General features: G+C 43.3%; 1 protein-coding gene across 1 annotated transcript in view; it reads left to right on the top strand.

The window, feature by feature from the left end:
• The first annotated feature begins 10,177 nt into the window (after positions 1–10,177).
• The window catches only part of MGST2 (microsomal glutathione S-transferase 2), a 39,670-nt gene continuing 23,464 nt past the window's right edge, over positions 10,178–26,383 (top strand). The window contains exons 1-3 of the mRNA XM_072937377.1: positions 10,178–10,256; positions 17,033–17,189; positions 21,344–21,443. Of these exons, the coding sequence (XP_072793478.1) occupies positions 17,132–17,189; positions 21,344–21,443 (158 nt within the window). The 5' untranslated portion in view covers positions 10,178–10,256; positions 17,033–17,131. The remainder of the gene's footprint in view (positions 10,257–17,032; positions 17,190–21,343; positions 21,444–26,383) is intronic.

Here is a 26,383-nt window from a genome sequence, read left to right as displayed (position 1 = left end):
CTTGTTTAAACAAGCGCTCCCGGCAAGGCCGCCCTTCGTCGCCCACCCTTGGCAGCAGGGACCTGCTGGCCATAAAAGAGGCAGCCACGTGAGTGGTGCAGCTGAAAAGAAGCCTTTGAGTGGCTCAACTGTTTAACTAATTAATGCATGTCTCCCCCTAAGGTTAGAAACGAAGGGAAGGGGGAAGGAATTTGTGAGTGATACACCACTTTGGGTCCATTATGTGCCTGCAAAGAGAGATGCGAGGTCCCCACGCTGCATGCAGCTCTTCAAGCCTCTTGCAGAATCCTCCCTAATCCCCGGCGTTCCCCGGATCACAGCGAGGCCTTTGGCGGCAGAGCGCCTCTCCATGGGTCGATAACCACAGGGAAGACTCTAAAGCTGCTTTTGATCCTGGCATAAATCAGAAGGAAAAAAAAATCCACGACTCCCACCATGGAAAACTTTAGTTACCTAACCTGGGATATTTAAAAACTAAGCAAAACTTTGAGAGGACCGTAAACTGACCCAAGATAAAGGCGGAGAGCTCCCAACTCAAACAACTGCTTTTGTCAAACGCAGAGTATTTGTCTCCATCTGACAGCCATCCCCAGAAATCCACGGACTGGAGGACAGCAAATGAGGGGGTGTGAGGGTGTGTGTGGGGGGCTGGCCAGGTGAGAGCCAGTGTTCTGTTATGTGACAAAGCCACATCTGTCACACCTCCCCTCTCCCGTTAACCCCTAGAGCCAGAACTTTGCAAAATTATGAAGAAAAATCTAGGTTCAGTATCCTAGACAAAACTCCCCCCTTTATTATTATTTATTTATTATTATTAATTTTTTCCCTATGTTGGTTTGCTTGGGCTGCCATCACAAAGTACCACAAGCTGGATGACTTAATAGCTCTGGAGGTGTGAAGTCCAAGAGCAGGATGCTGGCAGGGTTGGTTTCTGAAGATGCCTTTCTTCCTGGCTTGCAGACAGCCGCCGTCCCATGTGTCCTCACATGACCTTACCTCTGTGCCTGAGAACTCCTCCTGCCTCTGCCTCTTCTTGTGAGATCACTGGTCCTATTGGATTAGGGCCCCACCCTTATGACCTCATTTAACCTGATTGCCTACTTCAAGGTCCTATGTCCAGACAGAGTCAGTCACATTGGGAGTTAAGGCTTCAACACCTGGATTTAGGGGGCATACCATTCAGTCTGTAACACATCTGCTTCTTTTCACTTTAGCAGGCCTGTCCTTTTTACTTCTCTCCCCAAAACTCTTATCAAAATATTTACTCAGGAAAGGGCATAGCTGGCACTGCTTTAAGAATCTGGGCAGGGCAGGGGGTGGTGTGGAGAACTGGCTGTGTGGGAGGTGCCCTTTGTTAGAGTCCCCTCCAGGTGTGATGAGTGTAAAATAACTAGACTGCAGGGCAGAGAACGGATGGTAACACGGAGTGCTGGAACCAAGTGGCCACCACACTGTCTTACTTCTTTTCACATTCAGCTTCTCACACTTGTTTTATCCATTTTTTCAATTCCCTTCATCTCCAGCCTAGCCTGGCTTCCACCACAAACCCGAAAGGTTTTTATTGAGATGGCTAAAAACTGCCTTCTATCCATCTCCTTGCATTACTCTGTAAAGGAACACCTGCTTCTGTGAGTCTGCATTTTCACACTTCAGACACCAGATGTGGGTTTATTTCCACACTGACCCACTCTGCAACACCAGCTGGGCGTCCTCCAATTCAATTCTGTTCTGACATTCCCTATCTTGAGCTAGGATCGGATTTCACAGGTAAGGGCTCTGTCCCACAAGACTGTCCCCCAGGCCCCACACCATGCCAGCCACAAGTCCAGGTTGTCACCTGTGTTTCTGACCTACCGGCTGTAAGATGGAGGTTTTCGTGACCTCCTCCTCCAGGTCGATTAATTTGCTAGAGAAGGTTACAGAACCCGGGAAAACAGTTCACTTCCTAGGTTACCAGTTTGTTATAAAAAGATCTGTCAGAAGCAGCAGATGGAAAAGATGCACAGAGCAGTATGTAGGAATGGGCACAGAGCTTCCATACTCCCTCTGGGAGTGCCATTCCCCCTGTACCTCCACACGTTCACCGTCCCAGCAGTGATCTGGACCCCATCCTTTTGAGTTTTTATGGAGGCTTCATTACATAGGCATGATCTGTTTTTAATTTTTTATTGAAGTATAGTCAGTTTACAATGTTGTGTCAATTTCTGGTTTACAGCATAATACTTCAGTCGTATAGGAACATACATATATTCATTTTCATATTCTTTTTCACCATAGGTTGATATTGAATATAGTTCCCTGTGCTATACAGTGTAAACTTGTTGTTTATCTGCTTTATGTATATTAGCTAGTACCTGCAAATCTAGAACCCCCAATTTATCTCTTCCCCCTCTTTCCCCTCCAGTAACCATAAGCTTGTTTTCCTTGTCGTGAGTCTGTTTCTGTTTTGTAAATAAGTTCATTTATCTTTTTTAAGATTCTACATATAAGTGATATCATATGGCATTTTTCTTTCTCTTTCTGGCTTACTTCACTTAGAATGACAATCTCCAGTTTCATCAATGTTGCTGCAAATGACATTATTTTATTCTTTTTTATGGCTGAGTAGTATCCCATTGTATACATATACCACAGTTTCTTTATCCAGTCATCTGTCGATGGACTAGTTTGTTTCCATGTCTTGGCTATTCTAAATAGTGCTGCTGTGAACATTGGGGTGCATATATCTTTCTGAATTAGAGTTCCTTCTGGCATAGGCACAATTGATTAAATCATTGGCCATTGGTAACTAATTCAATCTCCAGCCCCTCTTTCCTCCCCAGAGGTCACAGAGTGGGGGGAAGGGGCTGAAAGTTCCAAACCTCTGATCACATGGTTGGTTCTCCTGGCAACCAGTCCCCATCCTTAGGGGCTTTACAAAAGTTCCCCCCCCCCCACCACCACCATTGATACACACTCGGGTGTGGCTGAAGGGTTTGTTATGAATAACAGGACACTGTTTTACCTTTATGGCTCTGGAGCTATTTCAGGATCTGAGGCCAAAAGACTAAATATTGTAATACAAGATGCTTCTATTGCTTTTATCACTAGAAAATTCCAAGAGTTTTAGGAGCTCTGTGCCAGAAGACCAAACACGTATTTATTATCAGTCACGAGGTCATATACACCTATGCACTCTTCATTCACTTGAGCATGCATTCCAACTGAGCACTGCATTTAGTCACAATCTGCTTTCCCCAAGTTTGCATACCTGGGGCCTGGCTTGCAGACAAATGGATCTTTGGTTCTTAGATCATCTCCTTACTAGACTAGGTTGTCAGGTTGCACATAAAAATTTCTCTCCTCTTAAATCTGAATTAGAAAAGTGCTTTTCAGATTTTAAACACTGTCGCTTGTGTGATGTTATTATATCTTGGGTAAGAGGAAAGTGATCAAGTTGCTTCATTAGAATAATTCCATGCCTGTTGCAATTCTGTATTTGGGAGAAGGAGCAGAATTCCTCTAACAGGTTGATAGCTTTTTTATTTTTAGGAAAATACCTTGATAGGAGATAACAGGTGGGATCTTCATGGTGGCAAGAGTTGTGAAAGAGCTGCACCACTGCAAAGACATTCACTCTATATGAATTTAAGAGCGTTATCTTAGAAGCTTGCAGTAAAGGGGGCTTGGGGGACCAGATGACCCAAGAACAACTTCGGTTGCTTCCATATTTTGGCTATTATAGTGTTGCAAAAGACAAAAACTCTAATTGAAAAAGATACATGTGCCCCAGTGTTCATAGCAGCACTATTTACAATAGCCAAGATATGGAAGCAACCTAAGTGTCCATCAACAGATGAATGGATAAAGAAGATGTGGTATACTTACACAATGGAATATTACTCATCTAGAAAACAGAATGAAATATTGCCATTTGCAATACTGGATGGACCTTGAGATTATCATACTAACTGAAGTCAGTCAGACAGAGAAAGACAAACATCATATGATATCACTTATATGTGGAATCGGAAAATAATACAAATGAATCTATATACAAAACAGATACAGACTCACAGACATAGAAAACAAACTTGTGGTTACCAAAGGGGGAAAAGGGAGTGGGAAGAGGGATAAAATAGGAGTATGGGATTGACAGATATAAATTATTATACATAAAATAGATAAGCAACAAGGATTTACTGTACAGCACAGGGAACCATATTCAATATCTTGTAATAACCTATAATGGAAAATAATCTGAATCAGTTTGCTGAACTTCTGAAAGTAACACAATATTGTAAATCAAATACACCTCAACAAAAAAAGAATAGTAACACACACACAGGGAAAATAAAATGAGGCTGCTTGCGTGGGCTTTAATCCAATCCGACTGGCGTCCTTATAAGAAGAGGAAAGTAAGACACACAGATAGACCAGGGATGCACACAGAGAAACACCGTGTGAGGACACAGGGAAGCAGAGGCCATCTGCAAGCCAAGGAGCGAGTCCTCAGAAGAAACACAAACTGTCCTCACCTTGGTCTTCACTTCCAGCCCCCAGAGCTGTGATACTTTGTTAGGGCAGCTGTATAGACTGAGACAGGCCCCGTGGATGGGCATGTCTGTGTCCTGTGAACGCTGTGATGTGCGTGGGTGTTGGGTCGGTGGGAAGGATGTGTGTGGGAAATGGCCCACCAGTCGCCATGGGGACTGACTGCAGGCCCCGACTCGGCAGCACCCAGCCTGGCTGTTGCCCTCTCCTTTCAGGACATGGTATATTCCCTGATGTGGGTGGGAATCATGCCCCTGTGTCAGGGGTGGAGAGAAAATAGAATCAGAGATGTGGGTTAGCAGTAGGATGGGGAAGGAAGAAAAAAGCAAATTCATTTATAGTCTGTGGAGAGCCAACCAAGGATTCCGGTGGGAAACAGGGCCAGGCAGAAGGCTCCACTTTCTTAAATAGAACTCTGTTTTGACACTCTCGCTGCAGCTGTTCTCCCCCGCGCTTGTCTGTCTCGCCAAGCGCACGGATAAAAAGTAGGACTGTAGCCTCTCACTGCGCCATCTGGTGGCGCTCGGGGAGAGGTACAGTGGTTCTTGTGCACATGGCCTGGTCTCCCCCAAACGCCTTCTGTTCTTTTAACAGTAATCGAAGGGTGGATACACAGACTCTCGGAAAGAGTGGGGTAGTGGAGAGCACTGGACTGGAGTTAAAAGTGAACTCTGGCTTTGCCTAATTTGCCTAATCTTTGGCAAGTTAATGAATCTGTAGAAAATAAAGGTGACGAATACCAATAGGATTTTGGAAGGATTCATTGTGATAAACGTCCTCAGAACAGGAACGTGGTGCCTCAGGAAATGCATCATCCCTCCTTTTCTTCATTCCTCCTTGTCTTTTCCTGTCTTACATGGTTTTGTAAATAATCAAAAGTTAGTACTCCTGCAGTCACTGCCTTTTAAATTTTAGCAGCAGGGTTGGGGGACGGAGGTTTGGGAGAACCTGAGCCTGTGTGCTGGGAGAGCAGGAGGGAATGGGTCACAGGAGTCCCAGCGGGGGCTGGGATACTGGCAGGAATCAGAGCCGGTGTCCTCAGACCTGACCTTGACTTCTTGTTTCAGAAGAGGAGCCTGCCTACTGGTGATCAGGGACAGGAGCTGGTGGGCTCCCATCACCTCAGGCATCCAGGCACTGGTGATTATTCTGCAGTTTTTCTTTTTGAAATCTCCCCCAGGTCTAGGAATATTATAAGTCTGTGAACTAAAGCAACATTGACAAGAAGCTCCGTCAAAGGCACCAATTCTCTAAACGCGTAATGTGAAACAGGCTAATGTTACGCATATGTAGAACATTTGCAATTTGGGTTAAAAGTAAGACGAAGGAGAAAGAGGAGCGTTGCAGGCTGAATAAGGATGTCAACCTTACTTGAAGGTAACTAAAATATTTTCCCCACACATTAAAAACAAAAATAAGTAAATCCGATGGTCTCTCTCCTGCCAGCCCTGAAAGATAGGCGTGTGTTTACATATGGTGGCTCTTATGGGAGCCATGTTCTTTCCTGGGGGCTACATCTGTCTTACCTAACACACTATCCTTCAAATACATGATTCAGTTGGACAAAGATGTTGACTAAAGACCTGGAAAATACTCATCACACAGGGAATAAGATTCAGGGACAGACTCTGAGCCCTCTTGGAGCCCTGGAGCCTTAAGATCCATGACCTGGACCATCTTTGGTGCCCTGGGCTGCTACTTATTGCCATTGACACACAGGCACTTTGAAATGAACCTCCTCCTTTTACCCAATTCCTCTTTCAAGTCAATTGCACTAATGATTTAAATTAAAATCATTAATCTACCTGATTGCTCAAGTCAGAAGCCAGAAATGTGAGAATTTTAACTCCTGCCTTCCCTCCACCTTCCCCCTTTATCAGACATGTTAGTGCACTGTGCCCAGTGTTCCTGACCTCAGCTGTCTCCTGAGTCCTCAGCCACATGCTGTACCGTGGCTCTGCCATGGCTGACTGGCTCTCTGTGGGGTATCTGTAGTCTCCCATCTGAGGACCACTGGCCATACTCCTGGTGTCCCTGGCTTCAGTCTGAAGTGCCACACTGCAGGGTGTGGGGTGATGTTAGAGGGACCAAACGATGTAACATGGAAGGTTGAGCCATTGACTTGTAATGAGGGTGTTCCAATGACTGCTCGGATGTGACAAATCACCCCAAAGTTCAGGGGTTTAAAACAACCATTTAATTAGATTTGTGGATAATGTGGTCAGTAGGGTACAAAAGGGCTGGCGTGTCTGCTCCTCTGTGTCTGAGGCTACAGCTGGGAGACCCACGGCTACAAGTGACTACGCTCATGGGCTGGAATCATCTGAAAGTATATTCACTCGCAGGTCGGGCAGTTTTTGCTGGTGGTTGGCTGGACGTGTGGTTGGAGCTGTCGGGCGGAGTCCCCACACGTCGGCTGTCTGTGTGGCCTGGGCTTCTTCCCAGCATGGTGGCCTTAGAGTTGTCAACTCCTTCCAGGACAGCCAAGGGCTCCAAGCACAGGTGCTCCAGGGAGCAAGGCAGAAGCAGTGTGGCTTTTTGTGACCCAGCCTTGGAAGTCCTACAGCATCACTTCTGCTGCGTTCTCCTGGCTATGTTATTAAGGCCAGTCCAGATTCACAATAGAGGATGCAGTCCCCAGCCTCATGATGAGAGAAATGTCAAAAGAATTTGCAGACATGTTTTACAATGTCCCCAGGGGGAAACTTTGAACAGTGAGGAGGGGAGAGAGAAGATACATTCTCTTCCCCCTCTCTAGTGGACTCTTCTGAGGTGTGGTTATTCTGACAGCCCACCCACAGATACCCTGCGTGGCCGCAGGGGTGCCGGTTCAGTGACCATCTCTACCTCATCACAGCTCATCAGAAGCAGTGGTCTAGGTGGAAACACCCTGCTTCCCCGTCCCTCCCTCTTGCTGTCCTGGAATTGTGCCATCCAAATAAAGCACTGGCATTGAAGCCTTGCCTCTGCCTCTGCTGCTTTAGGGAGCATAAGCTAAGATACTTGTCTTGACTATTCTGTCACCCAATTCCATTGATTTATTCTTTTAAGTATCTTTCTTATTCATTCACTTTTCTCCATCCACATGGACATTCCCCAAGGCCAGGTCACATCTCCTGCCACAATATTCCATCCCAGCAGAGCCTTTTAGATCTACACTAGTGATTCTCCCCCATCGGCCCATGAGGAAGTCAGAGTGATCTTTTGGAAACAAATCTCACCACCAGACTTTTCAGTCTAAAACCCTTTAGTGACTCCTCATCCCTTTTATAAAACCGGGCTTCACCTCAGCACCGCTGACATCTTGAGCGAGATAACTCTTTGTTGTGGGGCTGTCCTGTGCGCTGCAGGGTGTTTGGCAGCATCCCTGGCTTCAGCTCACCAGATGCCAGTAGCAGCCCACTCCCCAGTTGTGACAAGTCCAAATGTCCCTGGTAGGGGTAGGGGGCGGGAGGCAAAATCGTCTTGGTTGCTAACCTCTGGTCTCATGTGATCACACTTGATGTGGCCCCGAATAGTGGCCACCCTCTCCCGGGTCTTTATGTCACAGCCACGCTGGGCTGCTCTCAGCATCCTCGGACCACGCCCCAGCCTTTCCCACTTCAGGCTTTTGACGGCTGTTCTCAGCTTAGAACATCCCCCTTTCTCCTGCCTGTCCACCCCCAACACACACACCAGCACACCATTCACCCACCTCACGCTTTATTATCAGTCCTCAGCTGAAACGTCACTTTTGTGAAGGCGCCTCTGGCCTCCCAGACCAGCTGAGTCCCCTGAGGCATGTTCCCACGGCAGCTGTGACTTCTCACTCACAGTGTCCGTCACAGTGATCATGAGCTATTTAGCCTCGGGGAAGCCCTGTTAACGCTTGTCCTCACACCTCTGTAAACTCCACCGGAGCAGGGCTGCTGTCATCCTGCTCAGCCCAGTGTCCCAGTACTTTGCACAGGACTTCGCGTGTGGCAGGTCTCAGTGCATTTGATAAAGAATGAATGAATGAATGGGCAGATACCACTTTTGTGTATTCTTGAGAATCTTCAGATCCCTTCCTTTCTTTGCTTTAGATTTCCCTCCGTCACTGAAGTGAGGCTGTCACTGCAGGCATGGGGGAAGTTTCCATTTGCTGATGTTTTATCAACCAAACTGCCTGATCCTGAGAATTTTCCAGACTCCGTCCAGCTCTTTGACCTGCTCCTTTACAAAGAATTTATGTCAAATACTTGGCAGAGTACTTTTTAATTTTACTAAACTACTCTAGAAGCAGAGGTGCACTGAAGGATCAAATAAAAATCTGAGGTCTGATACTTGATTCCTCAAAATACTTACTGGAAAATGGAACTGATCTCCTCTCTTGGCTGTTTGCCCACCAAATGGGATTTCTGTTGTCTTTTTTATTGCTTGCTCCTGACTACCTTGTGTTGCCTCCATCAGGGATGCCAAATTGGAAGTGTCGTGTCCTGTTTTGGGACCCTTTCTCAATGAAATGTAAGCCTCTAGGGCAGAGCCTTGTTTTTGAGTGGGTCAGGACGAAGGGTTAAATCCTGGTAATTTTTACATTTAAGCACCTATAGTTTTTGCTCTTACCACAAGGCTCTTGCTGGAAATGGTCAATATGTTATTTCTGAAAACCTGACATTTTTCAGGGCATTGTTTAGAGATGATTCTGTCGAACAGTTTCTGTTAACTGACTTGGTTCCAGTTTTGCTGATGTGCAGTCCAAGAGGCGTCTGGAAAGCTGGAGGAGGAAGCTACAACTAAGCCCTGAGGCCAGTTGGTCCTGAAAACTCCCAGCTTCCTTCCAAGGTTGGAAGTTCTGGTAACCCTGGGATTTACTCCCCCTGGTGGTTTGACAAAATACAACTTCTGTTGACGGAAAGGACAAAGTTTGAGCAACAGCGCCCAGCTCCGAATGTGCAGTTGTTCAGAATCTCCTGATTGCCAATCAGGGTTGAAAAGAGATGATAAGCCTGTAGGTCCTCTGAGGAGAGGATGAGAAATGGAGGTGAGGGGCGCAGAAGGGCAGATGAAGCTGTTTTGTCTGGAATTCTGGTCCCAGAAACCTGCCAGAGACTGAAATTATGATAAAGCCCCAAAAATAAAGGTGAGAACCAAACATAATGTAAGTGAAAGCAGGAGGGATAAACGAAAAAAAAGGAAAAGAAAAGAGAAAACCAGGCACGCAATCTGTGAAATTCCTTATCCTCTTGCTAAGGTAGCAGAACAAAACAGTCCCAGGCCCTGAAGCCCGTGCTGACATTACACTAGGGTTTTCCTGTTTTGTTTTGTCACGTTTCTTCTTCTGCAGGGCCTGGCTGGGCCTGCGTGCGATCTGATAGATGGGTGTCTTGTGAGTCAGGTTATGCCAGGTGGGGCTGCGGTGTAATTACAGTGGTTTAGCGTCAGCCCCCGTTGTGGGTGTAGCGCCACATGTCAAAGCACGAGCTGCTTTTAACTGTTTGTATTCTGTGACATTTTGTGTCTTATCAAGAGTGGGAAGAGCTGCCCTTTCCTTTTGCCCTAACAAGCCCAGAGAGACAGGAGGGAAAGCCATGGTGCCTCCTTTTTCCTTAAGTGGCCCAATCACGCTGCACCCTCTTTGTGCTAGATTTCTTTCCTGCCTACAGAGGATGCCTAATGAAGGCACTGGGCAACGCACGAGAGACAAACTAACGTTAAACCTTAAGGACAAGCCCGAGAAAATGCCACGTTTTAGTTCATACGAGGTAAGCTCTCCTCTTTGGGTGCACAGACATCTCAGCAAGTTCTCAGTGGCAGTAGTTGGCCCTGCTGGTATCACAAAATCCAAGAGATTTCTCAGTTACATTGGTATTTATTTCAAAAAGGCCCTTGGTGATTCTAATGTGAGAACGGCCACGTCTGGATGGACATCAAAGCCAGTTAGCGGGCGAGTACCACTGGACCTGGTGTGGAATTAGCTGTCACAGGCTCCAGCCAGACTTCTCTCTGCTGGGATTTCGGGGCACCCCTTCTCCTCCACCCCATTCCTCCTACCCTCACCTTTTCCCTCCTGCTGCAGAACCCGTTCCTTCTCCTTCCTGGACCCCAGTGGCACTCACCTGGGCTTCCACCAGTTTGTTCCTTCCTTCCCCCACCCTCACCCCGAGAGGGTGTGTGATCTTTCTTCTCTTTGGGAGGCAGTGAGATGGAGTAATTAGACCAGTTCCCAAAGTTCTCTGGGTCTCAGTGTCCTTATCTGTAAAATGAGAATAACTCACAACCCCATAGCAGTGTTGTGTGAGCTGTGTGAGGCTGTGGCTGCTTAACCAACATGAAACTGATGTTCAATAGTGGATCCTGGATGAGGCCTGGAAATCTGCGTGTTTACATCACCTCAGGTGACGGCAGTGCGTGGTGAGGACCATACTGAGAATCACTTGTTAAGGCAGGGGTTTTCCACCTTGGCTGAGCGCTAAAATCATCTGGGGAGCTTTTAAAAAATGCAGGTGCCCAGGATGAACCCGAGACCAGGTAAATCAGAGTTGCTGTGTTGGGGGAGAGCTAAGCACCAGTATTTTTAATGACCCCCAGGTGATTCCAATGTGCAGCAGAAGTTGAGAGCAAGGGCTTTGGGAACATTAGGACTGGGTTGTACTGATCTTGGGCAAGTCACTAACCTCTGAGTCTCAGTTTCTCCATCTGAAAAATGGGAATAAAACATGTGCTTCATTGCTGGTGAGGCAGGTAAGTTGAGACAGTTCTGTCCAGGGCCTGGCTCGCTCCTCCCCTTCTGTTGTGTGGAACTGGAAGCTGGTGGTGGGGGTAGACATCAGAGCCCCCGTCAGACGGAGGCCTATCCACGGTGCCTCGGCCCTCAGAGTTCAGGGAGCTCCTGCCTCTTGCTGCTCTGGTCCTAGTAAGTTAATTTTTAAATTTTTTTTTGTGGGGAGGGAGGTAATTAGGTTTCTTATTTATTTATTTTAATGGAGGTACTGGGGATTGAACCCAGGACCTCGTGCATGCTAACTAAGCACACGTTCTTCCACTGAGCTACACCCCTCAGCAAGTTTATGAATCCAGCTCTGAGCGTGGCCCATGGGGAGCCTGGCTTCCTTCCATGGGGCAGGGCAGGAAGTTTACTCCAACAACCCAGTTTTAAAGCACTTCCTTCCAAATGCTATTCAGTTAAAAAAATGAGTAATAGTTAAACGAGACAGGCAAAAGAGTAGTGTTAATTCCTTTTGTGGTGGTTCAAGTGCCAATATGTGGCATAAACATCACTTATTAGTTAAAATTTCATTGAACATGCAGCCACCTGAGAACATGGCCACCATTTATAATACCATTTATAATATTACTTCTGTGAGAATATGTGTTTCAAGGTCCATTCAGCTTACAAATCCCCTTTTGGGATATGAGTGTATGTGAGTGTGTGAGTATATGTGTGTGTTAGTGTGTGGGAGTGTTTGGGAGTGGGTGTGTGTGTGTGTGTGTGTGTGTGAGGAGGGCTGTGTGTGCTGGGGGTTGTCAGTGAGGATTTCTGATTCCCCTCGCCAGATTCTGCTTTACTTTAGCCTCTCCCAAATCTTATGGAAACTTAAGACAACTCAAGTTCAGATCTTCTATTACTGTCCAAGGCCATTTGGAAGCCATTCAAGTGCTCTGTTTCCATTCTTCTGGGAAATCCTCGCAGTCTGGGCAACTATTAGGATGTTGTGCGACCATCCACTTCCTTGTCCTTCTCCACAAATAGATCTTGTCTCCTCTGCGTCCACCAGGCCTGAGGTGGGTGGCGCAGCAGAGGGACCTCGTGGACCTCCTGCCACGTGCCAGGCTCTGTGCTGTTTGCCTCCCTCACATTATTTCGTTAAGTCATCAGAGGGACCCTGTATGATTATTTCCCTTTGAGAAAGCACATCCAAGGACGTTTAGCAACTTGCCCACAAGTACAGGGATGAAGCCTTGATCACCAGCTCGAAGCCTGTGCTCCCCTCACTACACTTCCCTGGGGACTGATCTTTCCTTTCCTTTCTGCTCTTTTAAGTCCCTGACTTTGAGCCTGCTTGGGACGTTCCTGGTGTTGGATGACAGGCAGCTTCTGTCTGAGGCTTGCTGCAACCGGTCTGTAGTCCCCTGCTCTGGGCCCTGCCCGTCCCAGGGCAAAGGTCTCCCCGATGGGGGAAGACGCCTTGGCCCTCTTTGGCTTGGTTTTCCACACCCAGGGTCACAGAGCAAGGTGCTCCAGCTTCTGAAGGGGAGAGAATATTCTGCAGGACCTCTGCGATCCCCTACACGTAGGTTGTAGTATATTCGATTCGCAACATGTAGGTTGAGGTACAATTTCAAGTTTGGTTTATCTGAGTTTTGTTTAAACACTTGCTGAGTTGTTCTGGTATTTTCAGTTGGTCAGGACTTACAGCAAGAGAACGCGATAAACACTAAGCACACGGAGAGCCTTATACAGTCTAGTTTTCAGTCAGGTGTATTATGGTCCTTGATAATTGCGATCGCTCCGTTTCTGGGCATCCTTGGGAATGCGGTGGGTTTCCTGTCTCTCTCTGTGACAGGCCTGTTGGCAGCAGAGATAGCTGCTGAAGTGCCAGCGGAAACCAGGACAGTGAGCTGTAGTTTTTGGAGAGACAGGGATAGAACATGAGGGTGAGGCCAGGGGATAACTGGGGTGGGGGTGGTGGGGAGAGGATGCAGTTGGTCTGAGAGAGAACATTTCTGTAGTTAAATAGATCATATCTTTTCATCTATTAGCAAAATTATTCAGAAATAGTTACATTTAGAGTTTACATTTCATGACAACAGCTCTTTCACGTGGTTCGGGATTGTTTTTCTATTACCACACTGTGGCCTCTCTGTTTTGCCTTGTCCAGAGTACAATTTTTGTAACAGTGATTAATAAGCGAAACTCCCAGAAACCCTTGTAGATTTCTTTGAGTTTATGTAGGTAATACAAATATTTTAAAAAACACTTTAAAACCTTTACAACTTTAAAAACACTGCAACTCTCAATGTGTTGTTTCTTCTCTTGTTTTTCTTTTCTTACCAAAATGTAAGGAATAGGACCCACACTAGAGGGATCTGTACATATTATATTACCTTCAGGGAAAATGTTTTTCACCTTCACCCATCCAAGGGAGGTGGAGAGAGAAGCTCTGGTTCCTGTTGGTTTGTTAAATGCTATGGCAGTGTTTCAACCGTGGGATCATCTGGAAGCTTTATCATCACAGAAGGTGATAAATATTTCAAGATCCAAAGTTCGGCTGTTTCATACTTTCCTAGAGGCAGAAACTACACCGACTTTCTTTCTTATTTAATTGAAGTTTAGTTGATTTACAATGTTGTATTAGTTTTTGGTGTACAGCCTTGTGATTCAGTTATACATACATATATTCTTTTATATTCTTTTTCATCATAGGTTATTACAAGATATTGAATGCATTTCCCTGTGCTGAACAATAGGACCTTATTGTTTATCCATTCCATACACAATAGTTTGTATCTGCTAATCCCAAATTCCTAATTTATCCCTCCCCAACCCTTTCCCCTTTGGTAACCATAAGTCTGTCTGCCTTTCTCTTTCTTTCTTTCTTTCTTTCTTTCTTTCTTTCTTTCTTTCTTTCTTTCTTTCTTTCTTCTTTCTGCATAGTCGATTTACAATGTTGTTAATTTCTGTTGGACAGCATAGTGATTCAGTTTATATATATATATATATTGCTTTTCATATTTTTTTCATTATAGGCTATAAGGTATTGAATATAGTTTCCTGTGCTATACAGTAGGACCTTGTTTATTTAAGTTTGTTTTCTATGTCTGTGAGTCTCCCTCTATTTTGTAAATAAGTTCATTTGTACCATTGCTTTTTAGATTCCACATATAAGGGATATCATATGATATTTGTCTTTCTCTGTCCACTGACTTTTAAGACCTATGGAAGCAGATTACACATGAATGCACGGGGTTTCAAAGCACTTGAGGTACTTTTTGTTGTATCAACCATCTCTTAGGACCAGGGATGGGGATCAACTGGGGTCAGCTGGGAGAAGTCAGTAGGGAATGTCAGGATTTTCCAGAAAGCGGGAGGAAGGGAAATCAACAGGAGCCAAAGAAGGTCATTCTGGAGTTGTTGTTTTTAACTAGTTCCCTAGTATGGATGTACCTGAGCTTCTCAGAACAGCAGCTGATAACACCCATAGGTTGTGGCCATCAGCCAGGACCCCTATTCCCTGACTCACCTCTTCCTTCTGCTATTTCTCTTTCTTGGAGCCATTGTCTTACTCAGAGAGCCTTCGCCTGTCCACAGGCCCAACCCAGACCTCTTCCTGGAAGCCTGTCATTTGGGGAAGTTATTTTAGTAGATGGTGATGTGGGTTCAGGGCGAGTGGCTTGCAGTTTAGAATCCTGCCATGTACTGAAGGTCAAAACCTTTCAATCAAATACATGAGAAATTTCGGGGCTGTCCTGGGCTTCTAGCATCTGTCTTCTTACAGAGTCTTAGTCTCCAATGGTTTCAAGAACAAATAAAAGCAGAGACAATGTGAAGAGACCAGCAGGGCACTGGGAGCAGACTTGGTTTATAACTATTTGTAAAGTAATCTCTGATTCCCTATTGTTAAAAACAATACAACAGGCCCTAAATGGAGTTGCTAAGGCTAAGCCCCATGTCAGCAAACCTGACTTAGCTTACAGTTTCTGCTCACCCAGAGACGGGATCTTAAACCAGGAATTGCTTGCTCAGCACCAGTTAAGTATCCTGCCTGATAGACCCCTGCCATTCTCTAAAGGAAAATAACCTTGCAATAACCCGTTCACTTTTTGCCAAGTGTAACTTCCTCGTTTCTGCTCCCTTCTGCCTGTAAAGTCTTTCGTTTTGTACAGCTCCTCAGAGGTCCTTTCTGTCTGCTGGATTGGATGCTACCCAAATTGTGAATCACTGAATAGATCCATTAAGATGTTTAAAATGAACTCAGTTGGATTTTGTTTTTAACACCATATATGCGTGGTTCCTTGAATTCTGCTTTGAACTGGTTAAGATGTCATACTAGTTATCGTTAAAGAATTCAATCAAATCTTTAATATGGTTTCATTTTATATTTGTACAAGAGGCATGACTTTCACCTTTTAAAAAATATTTTTTAACATTATTACATAATATGCTAGCAGTAGTTTTCTAGATACTTTATGGGTTTGTTTAACAAACACACAGAACACATTTTTAGATGCTGGGTGCTGTTTGAAGTGCTTTATAAATGTGAACTAGTTCAATCCTCATAACAGCCCTATTTCATTTAAAGTTCCCTTCAGCCTTCATTAGCCCATCCTATCAAACTTAGGTTCAACTCCTGTCCAAGGCTGTGTCATCCTTAAGGGTCTGGGCTGGGAGCCCCAGTCGGGTCTTGTGTGAGGCTGAGACACGCTGGTTTTCCCAGGGGCGCTGGGGCTCCCTCTAAGTGAGCTGGGGGACCCCAATTTTGTTTTGCGGGAAGCTGAATCTTTTAAGGGCAAAACAATGAAGTTGACAGAGGGGAGGGGCCTGATGAATAGGTTCTGCAGAAGCAGCTCCCAGCTGTGGAAGGACAGCTCCACCTGGGTGGTGTGGGGCATTGCTCTGGCAAAGGAGGGGCGCTGGACCTGCGAGGAGATCACGTGTTCTGTGTTTGCTACTGGAGGTCAATAAAAAAATATTGGCCTACTTCTTTCCTCCAGGGCCCTCTTCCTTCTCAGAAAACATATGCTAGTTTGTTTTTTTAATTTTTGGTACAAGCTTCCAGTTATAAGATAAATAAATCCTAGGGATGTTACGTACAGAATGATGACTAACAATAATGTATTGTTTATTTGAAAGTTGCTAAGAAAGTAGATCTTAAAAGTTCTCAGCACAAGAAAAAAATTGAAATTATATGAGGTGATGGATGTTAAACTTATGATTATTTTGCAATATGTACATATATCAAATCATGTTGTACATATAAAACTAATACTATATGTGAGTCACATCTCAATGAAAAAAATTTATGGTCACCACGATCATGGGAGAGCCAAGACAACAGTGGAGGCAGCATGGAACAGGGCTGAGGGCTCAGGTGGAATCCGTGGTACTTGGGTTCAAATCCTGGGTCTGCCATCTACTAGGGAATAAAGTTAGAATCAGTTTCAGTTAGCATGTAAATCTCAGTAGGATTAAATACACTCTTCCTTCTTTTCTCTTTTTTCCATGGGAAGTGAGAAAGGTCTCAGCCTGGCCTTGGAGCCAGGGAGGGGACCAAAGAGATCCAGGGATTAGAAGTGAAGGAGAGGAAATTGGTTTTGAATTGGCTGAGGAGATGGTTTAACTGCAGGTGCTGCTGCTGGAGGGCTGATTTCCGCAGGTCGGAGCTCAGATAAGGGAGACTTGAAGCCAGATCACGAAGCCAGCCCCGGCCAGGTGCAGCTCTGTCACTGACAGCTCGACCCGCCTCCCTTCCTGGTTCTGGTTCCAGGGCAAAGGTCACTCAGCCGCTTGCGTCTCCATTTTTTTTTTTTTCTTTCTCAGCTTTGTTAGCCTTGCAAGGAAGGTCAGCCTTGCCAAGTCTGTTACCGTCCCCTGGATTTCTGCAGATAGTTCCGTGAACCAGAACGTTCCACGTGAAAAATGGCCGGGAATTCGATCTTGCTGGCTGCTCTCTCTGTCCTCTCTGCTTGTCAGCAAAGTAAGAGCCCCAGGCAGCGTGTGTGCTGGGGGTGGGGGCTGGGGGACGGGGAGGGGCGTGGGGAGGGAGGGTTTGGGGGGGTTCATACTCACTTGCTGGTGGCCCGTGGCCTCTGCAGGGCACAGTGTGTTTAGGGTCATCAGCGTCTCCTTCCCTGGGGACGGGCAGAGCTTTGGAACATCCCAGGAATTAGTTCTCCCAGTGGGGACGCCGTGGGCCTTCCAAGCCCAGGGATTCTGCATCACCTATGATTACAACCCACAGCCCAGTGCAAGTGAGCATAGAAGTTAGCTAACCTGGGGGAGTTGAGCTATAAATGTTAATTAGGAGTGTTCCAGACGTAATGTATCTGCTTATAAACCATGGCTGTGATTTCTTGAATGCAATCTTAATTTTACTTCTTGTTTTATTTATTTTAGTGGAGGCACTGGGGATTGAACCTTGGACCTTTTGCATGCTAAGCAAAACTGAGCTATACCCCCCCTCCTCACCTTGAGCCCCAACCTTTTAATTAATGTGTGTTTCTAAAATAAGCTGCCTATGGCAGGTATGATTATCAGGTAAAAAAAAATCTGCAAAAATATGAGCTGCCAATTAAGTAATTAATTCTAAGTTTTAAAGTGCTTTTCCACTAGGATTATTCAATATCCCAATTGCCTGGTTAAATAGAGGGCTTCTTCTCCACTGGAGTCACATTTGCTCAATTCATATTATTGTAGGTACATGCTTACTTAAAAAGCAAAATGGGGAAAGGGACTGAGCCCTGGTGAGCAAGACTTACCAAGGACATGTATTTATTTATTTTCCCCAGTGTGCTTGTACCAGGAAACAGGGTAGAGTGATGAAGGCACATGGTTTAGGATTAAAGTCCTGCACGCATACTCGATGGCAGATCTGTTAGCCAGTTTGTGAATTTACGAAAATGTTATACTTAAGACACATTTTGTGGTTTGATTCACCAAGGAGGATGCTTATTGCCAACTGAAGCAGCACCTAGTTTTCTGAAGTGCCGTGTACTGAGCCCCTGGTTCACAGAGACCTACATGTAGGCACTGCCCACCCGAGTGTGCAGAGAGCACGGGGGCAGGTCCACGGATGCCCCAAGGCTGACACACCCTCTGCCATCTCTGCAGAGACGCTCTGTTTGCTGGTGGGTGCAGGGGACAGTGTGAACTGTGGCCAGGTCAGGCAGCTGGGTGTATGGCCATACCACCTGAACATGTCCGATCTCATCTGATCTCGGAAGCTAAAGAGGGTCGGGCCTGGTTAGTACTTGGGTGGGAGGAGGAGACTGGGCCAATGGTGGTTGGTGGTGGACAGGGAATGTTTAATAATGGTGGAGTGAGGCAGAGAGAGGGGGGAGGGAGACAATTGTTTAGTTGACATTTAGAACCAGAACTCGCTGCTTTAGCAGAAGTCTTCAAAGAGGATTAAACAGGACACTGGGGAAGACGTGCCCACTGTGGTGGGCCTAGTGCCCAGGGTTGGTGCTCAGCATGACCAGTTCTGGTCCTTGGCTGCTTCCCCACAGAGAGAAGCTTCTGCTGGATTGAGAGGCAGCCACATGGTGAAGAAGCCCAGCTGCAGCTGGGAGGGTAGGAGACGGGGCCCTGATTCACTTCCCCAGCACACGTGTGCTCCTGGAGAAAGCACGGGAAGAGGAAAGACAGGCAAAGCCAAAGGAGCTTATTCTCAAGTAGTTTTTAATCAACTCATAGGATGGGAAATAAAATGGAAGCTCTCCAGAAAAAGCGGCGAAGTAGCCTTTCCACCCTCATCAGGCGGCCCCAGCGATAACCACGGTCGCTCTGAGGCCCCTGACCTCAGAGCCAGCCCGACGGAGTCCTCCTCCTGGGGCTGCGGGTGAGCTGGGCCTTCCATTTACTGAAGCTCGATCCTCACATTTGCTGCTGCTCCAGACAGGGGCAGGCCAGGTGCAGGGAACAACTGGGGAAAGACCGCATGGCAAAGCTCTCACATACTCGGCTTCATTGGAAGCTCCAGGTTTGGGCACCATTGCCAATGTATAAATTTAGGGGCACACATATTTCATTGTTTTCATTTTATACGTGAAACAAGAAGCCTTGCCTGGTGTTTTCTCTAAGGCTGTGGAGTTAGAAGCAGTGATAACAGGTAGGGTTCAGAATGGCCAAGCCCCAGTTTTCCCCTCCATAGGTAGATCTCCTTTTGGCTCCAGCGGGGCCCATGAGCCATTGGCCTCTCCAGATTTATGCTGCCTTGAAAAGACAGCCCAGTGTTGGAAACCGTCAGAGCCCAGTCTCACAGTTTTATTATCTTCTTTCTACTCTCTCAGACTTCGGGGATGCAACTACAGTTTGAATGAGAATGATGCCTGTCCTCAGTGTTTACACACTTTAGATGTTCAGCTGTAGCTTCTAAATCTAGACCAACCATTTATTTGTTGCAGAGGGGAAGTCAGGGGAAGGGAAGTGGCCAGCTATGAGAGCCTTACTCAACCAGGTTCCAGTATTTACTGACTTCTAGTTGAAGGGGAGAGAGGATCCTGTTTCAGGAGGAAACACATGACCTCTAATACTGTCACACAATGGGAGACTGAAGCTGCAAACTTGGTGTGGAAAAGGAAATTATTTTAAAAATATTAGCAAGCAGGAAGTGGATATTGAGGTACTAAGTTGGAGAGAACCAGTAAGAAACTGAAACTGGAAGAAATAATCTGAAGGGAAATAACAGGCCTCAGAAGTTAACTATGGGGTAAAAAGAGGGAGATAAGGACAGGAGGGGAAAACTACTGATAAAGGATGAATTGTGGGCCTGAAAGTGAAGGAGGGTCACGGAAGTAACGATCAGAGGCAGGTGATTCCAGGCATCGGGATTTGATAATCTAAGGTAGTTTCCACGCAGTGAACAGAGGAGAGGAAAGTCATTTTGTAATAGGGAACCTGAGTTATGCAGGAAGCCATCATCCCCAGGTTTTCTTGTGACCCTCCCCTCTAGCCCTCCTCATCTCTAGGCAACTATTGATCTTCTTTTGTCACTATAGATTCATTTGCACTTCTCATAATTTTATATAAACTTGTAGCATAGTGCTTTTTTTTGAATCTTGCCTTTTTCATTCAGCATAGTTATCCTGAGATTCATCCATGTTGTTTTGTTTATTAGTAGTTCATTCTTTTTCACTATCGAGTAGTATCCTGTTGTATGGATACGCCACAAAGTGTTTATCTACTCACTTGTTAATAGACATTTGTGTTAGGGTTTTCCAGAGGAATTGAACCAATAGGGTACACACACACACCTGTTTTGTTTTTTTTTTTTGTTTTGTTTTTTTACATCTGTTTTAAGAAATTAGCTCATGTAATAGTTGGGGCTGGCAAGTCTGAAATTTACAGGGCAGGTTGGAAAGTTGGAAATTCCAACAGTCGATACTACAGTCTTGGGTCCAAAGGGAGGTAAAATCCTTTTCTCTTTGGGGGAACTTAGACTCTTTTTTAAGGCCTTTAACTGAGTGGGTGGGACCCATCCACAGCATGGAGGGTAATCTGCTTTACTCAGACTCTGCTGATGTAAATGTTTATCACATCTAAAAAATACCTTCACAACATCTAGACTGGTGTTTGACCAAATGCTAGCCTAGTTGACACATAAAATGAACCATCAGAGAGTTGTTCCTAATTTTTGCCTACTACAGATAAAGCTGCTGTGAACATTTGTGTGCAAGTATTTGTATAGGCATATGATTTCATTTCTCTTAGGAAAATATCTAGTTGTGGAATGACTGAATCATATAGTCAGTGTATGTCTAACTAACAGATTCCTCCCAAATGGTTTTCCAAAGTGTTTGTACTGTTTTACATTCCCACCAGTAGAGCATGAGAACTCCAGTTGTTCTTGTATCCTCACCTTTTTCAGTTGGTGTGATGTCTTTTTAAATTTAAACATTTTAGGGGGAGGGTATAGCTCCGTGGTAGAGTGCGCGCTTAGCATGCGCAAGGTCCTGGATTCAATCTCCAGTACCTCCATTAAAATAATAAAGTAAAAAAACCTAATCCTCCCCGACCAAATTTAGACATTTCAATAGGTATGTAGTGTTATCTAGCTGTGGTTTAAATTTGCATTTTACTAATGAATAATGATGGGCCATATTTTTAATGTTCATTCCTCTTTACTTGCAGGTTATTTTGCTTTGCAGGTAGGAAAGGCAAGATCAAAATACAAAGTTATACCCCCGGCAGTCTCTGGGTCACCGGAATTTGAGAGAATATTTCGTGCACAGTGAGTAATGCTTCTCCCTTCAGGGATATGTACCTGCTACATACACACAATTCCTAATTAGGGGAAAGATGTGCAGAGAAGGTATGCTGATAAAACAAACCACTCTTCACGGCCAAGACCCTTATCGTGATCCTTGAGGCTTGAAGTAGTCAGTACATGGAAGTTTCTACCCACCTATATTACAAATTCAGAGGGTACATTTACACATAAAGCTGGGATCTTAGAGGTGGCTGCTCTATGTCTCTAAACATGGCAGTTTGGTAAAAGAGCCTGGAGGGGGCCCCCTGAGAGTTCAGTAACCTTACGTTGGATTTGTTATGCTATCAGCTTTCCATCTGAAAGCTTTATCTCTTCCTCTCAACTTCAAAACAGAGATAGGTCAGTATCATCCTCTGCCCATGAACCATTTCCTAAAATCAGAAACCCGAAAAAATGAGAAAGCTTTCTATTTCGTATGTATTTGTATTGATAGTGGGGTTTTTTTTGAAGTATTGTTGATTTATGTGTTATTTCTGGTGTACAGCATAGTGATTCAGTTATACATATATATATATATACACACATTCTTTTTCATTATAGATTACAAGATATTGAATGTAGTTCCCTGTGCTATACAGTAGGACCTTGTTGTTTATCTATTTTGCATATAGTAGTTTGTATCTGCTATTCCTAATGTGTTCGTAGTGTTTTTGATCACCCTGTGCTCCTTGCCTTTTCAAATCCACACAGAATGTTCCAGTATAAATTTGCCTGCTGCAAGATGCTAGGCTTCCTTTGTATTTAATCTCCCAAACCAAGTGCTTTTAAAAACATTGCACATATCAACATTTATACATTGCTTAGTTCTTTCGTTAATACTTTGGGATTTTTCATCTTTGTTCATGAATGACGTTGGACTATAATTTTCCTTTGTTTTTATAGTCCTTGCTCACTTTGATATCAAGATTATACTAGTCTCACAGAATGAATTAGAGAATTATTTTCTCAGAGAATTCTAATAAGATTGGAAGAGTGTGTTCCTTCAGAGTTGTTAGAATTTGCCTGTAAAATGATCTAGATTTGATGTTTTTCTTGTGAAAAAGTTTAAACTATGAGATTTGACTTCTTTAATGATTATGAAATTATTCAGGCTTTTTAATGTCTTGAATCAGCTTGGGTCTGTTGTGGCCCTTGAGCTGACGACATTGGTATCTTGCTCATCTAATTGCTCTAAGGAGAATGGCACACACTATTCCCTAGGCTTGAAAGTATGAATACCACTGACAGTACAAGAGATAATTTTAAAAGGTGCATAGACATGTTTAAATATATTTTTTATGTGGTAAGAACATGTGACATGAGCTCTACCCTGTTAACTAAATTCTGAGTGTGTAATACATGACTGTTGACTAGAGGTGCAGTGTTTTACAGCTTATTCATCTCTAGAGCTTATTCATCTTACTTGACTGAAACATTATGTTCAAGATATGGTTTTAAACAAAAAGAAGAAAGAGAAAAAAAAAGACCTACAAAAGATTACTTTGGCAGTTCGGGGTCTTTTATGGTTCCATATACATTTTGGAATTGTTTGTTCTGGTTCTGTGAAAAATGTCATGAGTATTTTGGCAGGGGTTGCATTGGATCTGTAGATTGCTTTGGGCAGTACGGCCATTTTGATGATGTTGATTCTTCCAATCCAGGAGCACAAAATATCTTTCCATTCTTTGTATCATCTTCAGTTTTCTTCATCAATGTTTTAACAGTTTTCATAGTCACAGGTAACCTCCTTGGTTAAGTTTATTTCTAGGTATTTTGTTGTCTTTGATGCAATGGAAATGTTTATGTCAGGTACAAAATTCTGGTTTTTGAAGTGAAAAAAAAAAGTGAATGAAGGGCTGCAAATGGCAAAATATCCTTCTTTCTTATGGATGAGTTGTATTCCATTACTTACATATGCTGCATCTTCTTTATCCATTCATCTATTGAGGTGCACTTAGGATGCTTCCATATATTGGCAATTATAAATAATGTTGCTGTTAATAGCACAGTGTATGTATGTTTTTGAATTAATTCTTATTTTGTGGTTGGCTTTATTCCTTTGATAACTATGTAAGTTTAAAAAGCTAAAGCTATAAACGTTCTTAGAAACATTGAACAGTACATACATGTAAATTTAAAAATATGTGCAGTATATTGTATATATGTATTTATATGCAATATATTGTATATCTGCAGTCAGACTGTAACAATTCTTCTAATAAAACTGAAAAATGAAAAAAAAGATATTATTTTAAATAATTTTGGACCCCATGATGAGAAATTCATTTCCAGTATCTTTGAATCTTTATGGTTATATTAAGTGGAAAGTATTGGTTTGGTGCCAATATGTCCCACACCCCAGAATTAATATTTATTTTTATTAGGGTAATCCATGTATGTAGTCTGAAAATAAAGTGAGATTACAAGCCTTATAACAACAAATAATTCTCCTGACCCCCAATCCATCCCCAGAGATAACCCGTGACATTCCTTTTGACTACTACTTTTGGTATTTATTTCTGTATTTCTAAATACTATTGAGTTCACCGCTATTTATTGATTCACAAATTTTAGACATTATCAATTTACTTCCTTTTATGGAAGAATTTCATACTCCTCTGTTTCTTTTTCTTCACCTCATCCTTACAGTAAAGTTATATCACTATGTTGAGTTAAATCCAAAGCCAATGTTTATGTTATTGTGATTAAATAATGTTCAAAGCTGAATCAAGTGGTATACTGTGATTAAATTTCCTTCTTGTATATTTTTTTGTTTTACCTGGGGTTAATAATTGCCTCTTTGTTTATTTGGTTGGTTAGTTTCTTTATGCTGCAATCTGGAGATTGCTCTTTAGGTCTTACACAGTTGTCATCCTGGGACTTCCTGTTAACATCTTAGGAAGTTCCGTTATACTCTACTGATTTGGATCTCCTGTTTCCTGGATCTCATATCATCCTGTTTGTTGGTTTTTCTTTGTTTTGATGGAGTACACCCTCCAGACACTTTCTGAGAGAAGGGGAATGTCAGGTTTTGGAATTTCTGAGTATGTCTTAATTCTGCCTCACAGTTGATTCATGGCTTGGTTAGGCATTTCTACAGTAAAAATCCGTACCCTCAGAATTTTGAAAACATTGGTTCATTATTATCTAATTTCCACTGATATTGTTGAGGTGTTCTATTCTGATTCCTGATCCTTTGCTTGGAAACCGTAGAAGCTTTGGGATCTTCCCCTGATCCAAGTGTCCTGAGATGTTATGGTGGTGTTTGCTCAGAGGTATTTTTCTTTGCCATGCTGAACCCTAGAGGTGGCTTTCTCAAAGTCTGAAAACTCATATCCTTCTTTTCTAGAATATTTTAAAATATGTTTACCCCTAAATTTTGTCTCCTTATTTTCTCTGTTACTTCATTCTTAAAATATATATTAGTTAAGTTGACCTTCTGGATTGATCCTTTAGATTTCTTTTATCTTGAGTTTTTCATCTTCTTGGACTTTTGTTCTCTCTGGGATTTCTCGAACCTCTAACCTCTTACTGATTTTTTAAAAAAAATTTCAGATGTGAATTTTAATTCCTAAGAATTTTTAATCCTTTGTTCTTTAGTTCTTGTTGCTGCTGCTGTTATAGCATTCCTTTTCTGTTTCATGGGTGCAATTTATTCTCTTATATCTGAGGATTTAATTCTATATATATATTTATCTATATATATCTATATATCTATATATATTTTTTTAATGGAGGTACTGGTTATTGTACCTAAGACTTCAGGCATGCCAAGCACGCACTCTACCACTGAGTTAATTTCACTTCCCCCAATGATACTGTTTTAAAAACAATCTTTATCATCTCTTGTTTCTTCCAGGTTTCTTATTTTTCTCCTTTGGCCCTGTCTTTTTTTTTTTTTAATTTTTAAAATTGTTTTAAGTTGAAGTATAGTCAGTTACAATGTGTCAACTTCTGGTGTACAGCATAATGTACCAGTCTTGCATGTGTGTGTATATATATATACACATACACACACACATTTGTTTTCATATTCTTTCATTAAAGGTTATTACAAGATATTGAATATAGTTCCATGTGCTGTACAGAAGAAATTTGTTTATCTTTCTATATATAGTGGTTAACATTTGCAAATCTCAAACTCCCAAATTGATCCCATCCCACCTCCTTCCCCAATAACCATAAGATTGTTTACTATGTCTGCAAGTCTGGTTTTTTTTTTTGTAGATAAGTTTATTAGTGTCTTCTTTCTTTCTTTATTCTTCCTTTTTTTTTTCAGGTTTCACAAATGGGTGATGTCATATGATATTTTTCTTTCTCTTTCTAGCTGACTTCACTTAGAATGATGATCTCCAGGTCCATTCATGTTGCTGCAAATGGCATTATTTTATACTTTTTTGTCACTAAGTAGTATTCCTTTGCATATATATACCACAACTTCTTTATCCAATCATCTGTTGATGGACATTTAGGTTGTTTCCATGTCTTGGCTTTTGTATATAGCACTGGTATGAACATTGGGGTGCATGTATCTTTTCAAATTAGTTCCCTCGAGGTGTATGCCTAGGAGTGGAATTGCTGGATCATATGGTAAATCTGTTTTTAGTTTTTTGAGGAATCTCCATAGTGTTTTCCATATGGCTGCACCAAACTACATTCCCACCAGCAGTGTAAGAGCATTCCCTTTTCTCCACACTGTCTCCAGCATTTATCATTTGTGGACTTTTTACTGATGGCCATTCTGACTTCCTTTGGCCCTGTCTTTAATTTTTATTTATTATTCACCCATTAAATATTTTCTGAGTACCTCTACATATTAGGCATTGTTCTGGTAGCTTGGGATATAGTAGTGGATGACTCAACAAAGATCCTTGCCCTCTTCAAGTTTACCTTATAGCCAGGGAAGACAGGCAATGAACAAA

The sequence above is a fragment of the Vicugna pacos genome, chromosome 2 (assembly GCF_048564905.1).
Source record: "Vicugna pacos chromosome 2, VicPac4, whole genome shotgun sequence".
NCBI lineage: Eukaryota > Metazoa > Chordata > Mammalia > Artiodactyla > Camelidae > Vicugna > Vicugna pacos.
Note: the sequence above shows the minus strand (reverse complement) of the source record. Positions and strands in the feature narration are given on the sequence as shown.